Source organism: Oryctolagus cuniculus, chromosome 8, assembly GCF_051225735.1.
Source record: "Oryctolagus cuniculus isolate XC-2025 breed Fujian yellow rabbit chromosome 8, ASM5122573v1, whole genome shotgun sequence".
Taxonomy (NCBI): Eukaryota; Metazoa; Chordata; class Mammalia; order Lagomorpha; family Leporidae; genus Oryctolagus; species Oryctolagus cuniculus.
Genome location: NC_142874.1, coordinates 41,727,199 through 41,736,740, shown reverse-complemented (window position 1 = coordinate 41,736,740; position 9,542 = coordinate 41,727,199). Strand labels below are relative to the sequence as shown.

Here is a 9,542-nt window from a genome sequence, read left to right as displayed (position 1 = left end):
GCGCCTAGCAAGCACATGGTGACGGTCAGAATTTGCAAAGGAGCTCAGTGCATGCAGGACTTCTGGCTGTAATTAGCACAGACGCCTTGTGGACGTCTTCTGGACTCTTCTTGGGCAGTGAGACTTGAGGCTGCAGCATGTTACCCTCACTCCAGCTGTGCAGAGCAGGGCCGGAAGTTGCAATGCATGGAACACAAGGAGACCATAGCTTTGTTGTCTTAACATGGGAGATAAATCCTGGACATTTCACCAGGCACTGTGACCGCAGTGCAAGAAACAGGCATACTAACATGAAAAAACACATTTTATTGCACTTAAGTTATAAGAAAATAAAATTTCTAAGTGAATCAAACCATAGACACAATCCCTTTAAAGGTTGTCCTCCTCCATCATGTCAGGTTGTTACATAACTAAAATTAACCAACTCGAATCTGATTGTTTTAAATCAGACTATAAATAAAACAAACAAAAAATAAACAGGAGGAGGAAAAAAAAAAGATCGCCTAGGATACAGTGTTAAACCACTTTCACAGTTCAACTTGAGTTGCGGCTCTTGGAGAATGAGGCAAACCATTTGAGTTTTTCATTCATTTCGTTTGTTTGCATGTGACGCCTTTACTACAAAAACTGAATAGTTTCTGCTTTGTCAGTTACTCAGAGCGGTAAAACTGTAACAGTTGTTTCCCAAATACTGTAAAACACTAAGACTGACCAGCGACTGTATTTTCATTTTGTGTTTTATATGTTTTTTAAAATATTTTGTCAGTTTTACTATGTACGTTCATCCATTCACCACAGCCCTCAAAAACAAAAGTTTCCCCACAGAACAGGCGGTAACAGCTCTGTCCCAAGGAATGTGTTTTAATTTTTGCCCGGATAAAAGAAAATAAGCTTTGCACACACTCTCAGTTCTTTGCTTGCAGGCAAACTTCACTCTTTATTATCTGAAACTCTTCCATTCTCAGCCTCTTAGAGGCACAGATGGTTCAAGTTTCAGTGGCAAAAAGTCTTTTTTTTTTTCTGTAACCAAACTAGAGCAAATTTGGAATTCAGTCTGGGACTAAAACGTCACAGCAGAAAAAAAATAAAAAAAAATAATTTGCTTTTTTTTCTTTCTTTCATTTAGCAGCATAAATAAGTTTGGCCACTGGGAGTACAGTACAGGGGTGGGACAACAATCCCATATTTGAAGACCTACTTCTAGCACCAGCATCAAGAATTAAATCCATCTCAGGACTCACAGAACCCAGGACAACTTGCCACCTTTGAGCAACATATGTATCGAAGAGTGTATATGGAAGCAACAGTAAAGAGATTAACAGAGGCTAATACTGTGATTGATTGACATTGGCAATGGTTGGCAAAAAAAAAAAAAAAAAGCTTTTCATGATAACTGTACAAAAACAATTCACAGTAATTTTTTTTTTTTTTTAGCTTTCCACTTGAGAAAAAAATTACTTTTTGTTGCAGATGCTCTCTAATTAGAAAGTCAACCAGTACGTGTTTGGACGTTATTGCAGCTGCTTTGTGGCGGGCAGTGGTGAGAGAACAGGCCAGCAGAATTCGTAGCGATGTTTCGGCACTCAGACTGCCCGATGACCACTGGAGAAGAAACCAAAGAAAGAATTGCACCTGGTTTGATTTGGAAAAAGTCTCCTTTTGCAAAGCTGCCCTCAGTCAGAAGTGAAGCCTCCGTGCGATGAGCCGGCGCCGCCTCTGTCGGCTGCGGTTCGTCATCTCTTCCTCTTTGCCGTCTTAGTCTGTAGGTCTTGTCAATCTGTTGCCCCAAGCCAACATCCTGCACCACTGAGAACAAGGGATTTTTTTTTCTTTTCTGTTTTCATTTCTTCTTCCTTTTTTTTTTTCCCGGGGGGTAGGGGCAGGGTGGGGAGTATATTGTCTACACGTTTGGACAAATTCATCTTTCCCATTCTTCACTTCATGTCCACATCGAAGTCCAGCACCAGCAGCTTGGTTTCTTCAGTCCCATTCCGACTCCCAACTGCACACACCAGCTTTGTGTTGGAGGCTCTGATCCTCCACACGACGCCCCCACTCCCCCCACTCTCCAATGTGACCAGGTTTCGAATAAATTCACCCGTTTTCAAGTCCCACAGTTTCACAGTTCCGTCATCTGAGCTGGTGATTACAAAGTTCTTGTTGAACTGTAAACAGGTCACAGCACTCTGATGCTTGTTGGGACCTAGGCAAAACCAGAAGGCATGGAATTACTGGTTAGAAAGCATGGCCGTGGGTTAGTGACGCTGTAATTTGTAGACTTCTACATTAGAACACACAACAAGCACAACACTGAAAATGCTGCATATTTAGAAACCTTATTCTGGGTATTTTAGGATCAGCATGGATGTAAGAAAATCTGGTAGCTATTTGTAACTGAAGGATTCACTTTCAACAGTTCTGTCTTCCAGGAAGCTTGGTGAGCTACCAGGCACGCATTTTATTTCCTGGTTGTGCCAATGAGAGCTTTCCCTGGCAAGGAGGTGGACTGTCCAGCCTCACATATTCTGCTGACTGACAAGTGGGCGTACGGGATCTACCACCCTTCCACTCTGAGCTGAGCAGTCACAGGCGAAAGTGGAATGAATGGGGACCAGCCTCAAACTCTGAGGGAAAGACAAATCGGACAGTAACAAGCCACAGTACTGCCCCGCCAGACGGCCTCCCAGGGAAAAACACTATCTGAGGGCTGTGATCAACTAAAAAGTTAACACTCTTGGGCCTCATCTAATTAGTGACTCTGAGGTTTCCTTCTCTATTTTAGTGGGCACCGCTAACCCCTTCCAACCCAGCTAAGTGGGCAGCTCAATGGAGGCCAAACCAAGCTTCCATCAGATGCTCTGTTCTCTTCAACGATGTAGCCCTTTAAAAGCCGGGCCGCAAATTCAACATAAAATGGCCACCCCCCAAAATAATATGGGCACGTTGCTTCTCTGAGACAGTCAAGATCGTCCTCACTGTTCTCCAAATTTGGGCAGAGTCAACAACGTTCAGGAAGTGACGGTGTAACTTCACATTGAAAGCACAACTTCACACATTTCTCAGGGCTAGCCTCGTCCTGTAGGTCAGAGGGAAAAAGCGCCTATGCTCCTCTGAAATAAACAATTCGTCGGAGGTTCACTCTGTGTGACGCTGAGGCTCCATCCTGCTGTGGAGTCCGATCTCGTCTGTAATGCACACAGCTAACGGCAGGTAGTCAGCACGCACCTTGCAATGTTTGTAAACACTGTCCTGTCTTGATATCCCAGATTTTCACTGTAGAATCCGCATTCCCAGAGACGAGGATGTTGTCTTTGAGCTCCATCCCACTTGTGAGCGACTGGTGCCCCGTTAGCGTGTGAATGCAGTTCCCCGTCTCCACGTCCCACACTCGGATCGACGTATCAAGAGAGCCACTCACCACATGGATTCCATCAAACTACGAGAGACACGGGTCATTAGGACACACGTCTGCATGCTCTTCCTATTCACTGCTGGCCTTGATCACGACAGGGGAGCACAGACATCGGTTCATGCCAAGAGCGAAATGACGCTCAAGTGGCCAAGTAGGACAAAGTGCTATCATCAAGAAACTCTACAGGGTGTTCTCAAACATTTCTACCAGAAATGCTAACTTTTTTTAATGCCCAGTGGCTTCAAACCAGATGCAGAAATAAGAAGAAAATGCAACACTTAAAATGAGCGAAGTATTTTTGTATCATCTGGCCCCACTTTCTAGCTACCCAAGTACACAATGGTGGGTCCTGGGCGGTGCCCATTTGAGTTAGGGTTAGTTGTACCTGCCCCATAGGAAGTCGAAACTAATGACACAGCCTGCGAAGGGGCACACTTATCGGCACCAAAGGCATGGAAAACACTGGAGAGATCTTCCACAACGCTCAAAGGAAGTGCCCTTAAAAACTGTGCATAAAATAAAAGTTTCATTTACCATTTACAAGGACCTAATGCTAATTAGGAAATGTGCCAAAGGATAATTATATCCGGAATTAAGAGAGGTGGCATTTTGATAACAAAAGCAAGCTGTATTGCACCTCTTCTCACAGCTTTCCAGCTACATCAAAAGCCAATATATACGTAACAACGTTTTGAGAGTATTACATTCGCTAAGGTTCTGAGTATATCACACAACATAAAAACAGCTGTAATGTCTTCTTTTTCAAATCCGCTCCTAATTTAATAAATGTCTTTATTATACATCAACAGTTCATGGCCTGGACAGTATCCTGTCAGTTAGCAAACAAATACCCGAGGAATAAAAATGTCAGCGCTGTGCTTGCATACTGATTTTCTCATCACTAATGGGCAGTCCCTTGTAAGTAAGCTATGGAAGCTTTGGGAAATATTTTCAAGTTGAAAATGCTGTCTTTGAGGAAATAAACAAGAGCCATTTTCTAACCTTGCTGTTAATCTAGTTCATTACCTTGAAATAGGACAACTCCCTCAAAGACACCAGGTTCAAATGGAAACGGACAAAATCAGCTTAGTCACATCTACTTCCCTGTGGCCGCCATCCGGGGCTTCGCACAGCAGAGCGGCTTTCGGCTGAAAGGCTCTGCTCGCACGTGGAATGGGGAGAGAATCACAATTACATGGTCCATCAGCTGTGAGCTATCAAGGCAAAGGGGCAGCATTTGGCCAAATTAATCCGCTGCTAAGGAGTTTATTAAAAGCCAGGTGATTCTCCTGTGAGACTATCTAACCATTAATTAATATAGCAAAACTTGGAGCTCCAAAGTCTCGGGTTCCAAGACAAACATTTGTATTTTAAAGGGAAAATGAAATGCATCACAGAAAATTGAAACCACTAAACAATGCAAACACTTTAAAACTCTATGCTTTTCTCCATGCCAATTATAAAATACATGTAGACAGTAGATTAATTTGATTCATCTTTCAGACTGTATCTGAGTAAAACCACCTTGTGATTCATCAGTAGAGCATCTAAGGGATGGCGGAGATAAACTTTCTTACCTGTAATGAATAGACTCTATTAGTATGCCCCTGCAGCGTGTGTAGACAGGTCTCAGTCTCCGGATCCCACACCTTCACCATGAAATCATAGGCTCCACTAACAACCCTTCTGCCGTCGTACTGCACACAGCGGACTGCCGCGACGTGGCCCATCAGGACATGTAAACACTGGCCTGTCTCAATATCCCACACCCTAAGAGTGGCATCCCGAGAACCGCTCACAACTCTGGGGGTGTTGGGGTGGGAGGAGACAGAAAACCAACAAAGCATGAGGATACTTAATAACATGATAGGTGAAGTTAATGCTTTTTGACTTATTTTCCTTCCTAAGTAAGGAAACTCATTTTCAAAGGAAATCCTAAGTAAAGCCTTGATATATAAACATACAATGTTGAGTTACTCTGATTGGAACTGGAAGCTAGGAAGCCTAGAATCCCACCTGCTTGGTTCCCTGACTTCTGGACCTTGCTTGGATCCAGTACCTTGAGGTTCTGTGCAACAGTGAGAAGACCACCATGTTGTATTAGAATTGAAGCTAGTCTACATTTATACAAGAAGATCTTAATTTTACAAAGAAAATGGTAGGGTGAGGATTTAATATGTATGTGGGAGAATTCTAGGTGGTATCATTTTGAATAGCTTATATTTTTTATTACGCTCTTTGTCATTTCTCAAAATTTCAATTATGAACACATATTAACAGTGTGATCAGGTAAAAATTCAATATAGGTTAATCACCAAAACAAATCAGAATCTACAATTTAAACAGGTACAGATAAGTGCTTTACTACATAATAAGGTAAAATTAATCAGTTTTAGACATGTACTCAAAGACTGCGTATGGTTATAATGCTTAAATGTCTAAATATTTAATGGGCTAGGGGATATTAATACATACAGGTTTAGAAGCACCTGAAAATTCTGAACCAAACTGTTAAAGTTATACTTTTTCACAAAGCAGAGTGACACAAATCTTATAATCATTTTCGGATTACAGATCAAAGCTGAAAACGCTTGTCGTCCCTCAGAGATGAAGAAACGCCAAGGTTCCCGTGTTTGAAAGAGCAGGAAATGGAAGCACTGAGGGACTGCAGTCTGAATGTAACGGAAACTGAAATACAGCATCACCTGATATCCATCCCCCAGACTTCAGCAACAGAGCACTCTGTTCACAGTAGATTCACATTACAAATGAAAAGGTGCTCTTCTTGCTAAGTTAGAAATCTAGTGTGAAATCCTCTTATTACAAGGGTTCTTAATAAAGAAGATGCTATGGGCAGAATTAAAAGAGAACACCGTAGCACATGCACTATAAGGACTCTCCAATGACATGCTTTTTGACAAATGAAGCAGAAATCACATTTGTTTAACAGGGGTACAATGAAGATCTGTCAACAGAAAGACAAAAAGGATTGTAGTAGAAGGGCTTTGCAGGAGGAGATAAAAGCTATACCGCAAAGGCAGGAAGAAAAAAAAGGCAAGCAGTCTGGTTTGGCTGAAACCATTTTGAAAACTGGATTGAGGATTTCTTCCTTAATTTGGTAGGCAACAGTGGACTCCCAAGGACTTAAGAACAAGGCAGTGATATGACCCTAAGTATAGGAGGAATTTCTGTCAGCTATACAGTAGGAAAACAGTTTAGATAACAGAGAATGAGAAAATACACTGGAACCAACAGGCCTCAGCTTTTGCCTAGAGTTAGGAGATTGGATGGGGGGTGGGGGGGGCATGTGCAATTAAAGTCTCATAAGCTTGAAGCCTGAATGACGGTTTGTTCTACTTGTGAAATATGAATATTAAAAAACGGAGAAAACAACTTCGCTTGAAGATGATTAGTCAATAAAGATGTAGAAAAATACAAGAGATTAGGGAGTAGAGTTTCAAGGAGGAAGTCTAAGACACTACCACGTGAGAAAGGAGGCCTAAAGGCAATCTTTGGATTTTAAGCCAGCCTACCATGGCTTTCCTAATACAGACACATCTGAGGCTTAATGAGGGAAGCCTAATTCAAGAGTACATTCTCAATATCTTTGTAGCTGCACAGAAAGGCCACCACTTCCCAAGTAACAGAGGACGAAGCCCCAGCTATGATGACACCATTTTCCCTTACCGTTTCTCATGAAGATGCATACAGCGCACAGTGGAAGTGTGCCCATATAAGGTGTGTATACATTCTCCAGTCTCTGCGTTCCATACTTTGAGGGTCCTGTCTGTAGATCCACTAATGATGATGTTGTCTCTCATCTGGGATGACCATACTCCACCTGTATGTCCCACTAATGTCCTCAGGCACTGGAAAAATACTTAAGATGATTACTTTTGGGTAGAAAGGAAAGTGATTTAAATAACAGTGTAATAGCTCATTAAAATTTGCTGTGAAATTACTTCTTCAATTTGGTCCATCAGAAAATACTTTTTGCATCTCAACTTAAGAAGGTGCCATCACTATTCACTGCTTTGTGTATTCAGTAGCATTACGTACTTACACACACATACACACGCACAGATGAAGAACAAATATGTAGACAACGAACATGTTATACAACTTGCGATAGGAGAGAAAGCAAACACATGATGTGAAAGTGAAGTATGATAGCTCCAGCCTGGCCTCTGAGGAAATAACACTAAAACTGCAACTCGGTTTCTTCCACGTATGTAATAGATTTAATGAAAGAATGCCAACAGTGTTGGGTGTGCCTACATACCACATTTCATCTGAATTTGCCCCAAGGCAGTAGTTAGGAGCCAGCCAAGCTACTTCTAGACAAGTAAAGACATACATTAAAACCCTGAAATAAATCCAAAACTAATATTACACCATGGAAATATGAAGCTTCTTTTTCAACATTTAAGCATCTGACTTGGAAGATTTCTAAGACTCTTGCCCAAGAAGTAACATGGTAAAGACATAAGATTTTTATTCTGTCTCTCGTCTATTATTTTTAAGGTGGCAGTTACTTAATTCATGATAACATTCTCCAGTGGAAAAATAAAAATAAATATTCACTGGAGTCACCAGAGTAGAATTTTTTTTTTTTTTGGACAGGCAGAGTGGACAGTGAGAGAGAGAGAGAGAGAGAAAAATCTTCCTTTGCCGTTGGTTCACCCTCCAATGCCGGCGCGCCGCACTGATCCGATGGCAGGAGCCAGGTGCTTCTCCTGGTCTCCCACGGGGTGCAGGCCCAAGCACTTGGGCCATCCTCCACTGCACTCCCTGGCCACAGCAGAGAGCTGGCCAGGAAGAGGGGCAACAGGGACAGAATCCAGCACCCTGACCGGGACTAGAACCCGGGGTGCCGGCGCCGCAAGGCGGAGGATTAGCCTAGTGAGCCACGGCGCCGGCCATCAGCGTAGAATGTTGTATGCGCTCTGGCTCAGTGCTGGAAAGCTTTTATCTTCAAACTAGTATTTGGATACCTACTTTGCTGACCTCCCAGCTCACAGCAGTCAGAGGAAGGTCTGAATTGACACGATTTGCTTAACTGAGGAGCTACAGGTAGCTTATCAATGAAGCAGTTATTAAAGAAAGAAGAAAAAAATAAACAACCCTCAATCAGACTTTTTTGCAAAACATTAAAAGTAATGATGTATAACTTAAGAGTGTTAATCAAGGAGGGAAAAACAGAGCCAAGAAAAAGACCACATCTGCAACACTTCAAAACAGCTGGGTCACAAAGACAGGCTAACAGCTTACAGGGTGACGGTGCCAGCGACCTCCCTGTGGTGAGAAGCACAGCGGTGCCCATGTGACTTTCCTCAGTGTGGGGGGTGGGGGGCTAAGTTAGAACCCCTGATACTTGCTATCAAAATAAGCAAGAATCAAAAAGGAATCGCTGCTTTCCTTTGATTAGTGGATCCTTACAAAAGTCATAATACACAAAACGGTGACTCTGGGACGTGTAGAAAGAAGTGAACTTACTTTGCCGGTGACCGCGGACCACACTTTCAACGTGTTGTCATCAGAACCACTAACTATTCGGTTACCGCAGAACTGTAAGCACGTGATCACGTGATCATCGTGTCCTTTCAGCACCTGCAAGAGAAATGTCCGCATTAAAAATGTGCCGGTAGGTCAAACTCTCAAATACCAGTAGCACGGAAAATAGGAACAATAATCTGTAGTCTACTTCTAGAATTAAAATTTATATGAAGTAAGAAGCATCACCCTTTCTGGCTGATGAATCAAGTATTAAACGTTGTATTATTTCCATATTGCATTATTTATACTTGAAACACTGACCATTAAAATTTAACTTTTATTTATCAAGACCTCCTACAGATGGTTCAAACCCAAATGTATTTTATAATCATCTACTTTGCTTAAACCAAGAGAATATGCATCTAATTTCTGCAATTTTGACACACATCATGTACTAACTACAAAGACGGGAATGAAAATAGCTTTTCAATTCACGGTATATACTATTAGCATGACGGTGTCTCCCCAGATTGTTTCTTCCCAGTGGTAAAAACGTGATAGCTAAGAGTTTCAAGCATTTCTACATTTCATATATTTCCAATGTTGTAAGACAGAAAAACCAGAATTACATTTC

General features: G+C 42.0%; 1 protein-coding gene across 12 annotated transcripts in view; it reads right to left on the bottom strand.

Moving 5' to 3' along the window:
- Positions 1-286: 286 nt before the first annotated feature.
- Positions 287-9,542, bottom strand: part of FBXW7 (F-box and WD repeat domain containing 7) — a 212,832-nt gene continuing 203,576 nt past the window's right edge. For all 12 annotated transcript variants that reach the window (XM_089302354.1, XM_089302350.1, XM_089302351.1 and 9 more), the window contains 5 exons: positions 8,909-9,022; positions 7,100-7,281; positions 4,990-5,215; positions 3,226-3,436; positions 287-2,203 (listed from right to left, as the gene is read on the bottom strand). In XM_089302354.1, coding sequence (XP_089158480.1) covers positions 1,935-2,203; positions 3,226-3,436; positions 4,990-5,215; positions 7,100-7,281; positions 8,909-9,022 — 1,002 coding nt within the window. In that variant the 3' untranslated portion in view covers positions 287-1,934. The remainder of the gene's footprint in view (positions 2,204-3,225; positions 3,437-4,989; positions 5,216-7,099; positions 7,282-8,908; positions 9,023-9,542) is intronic.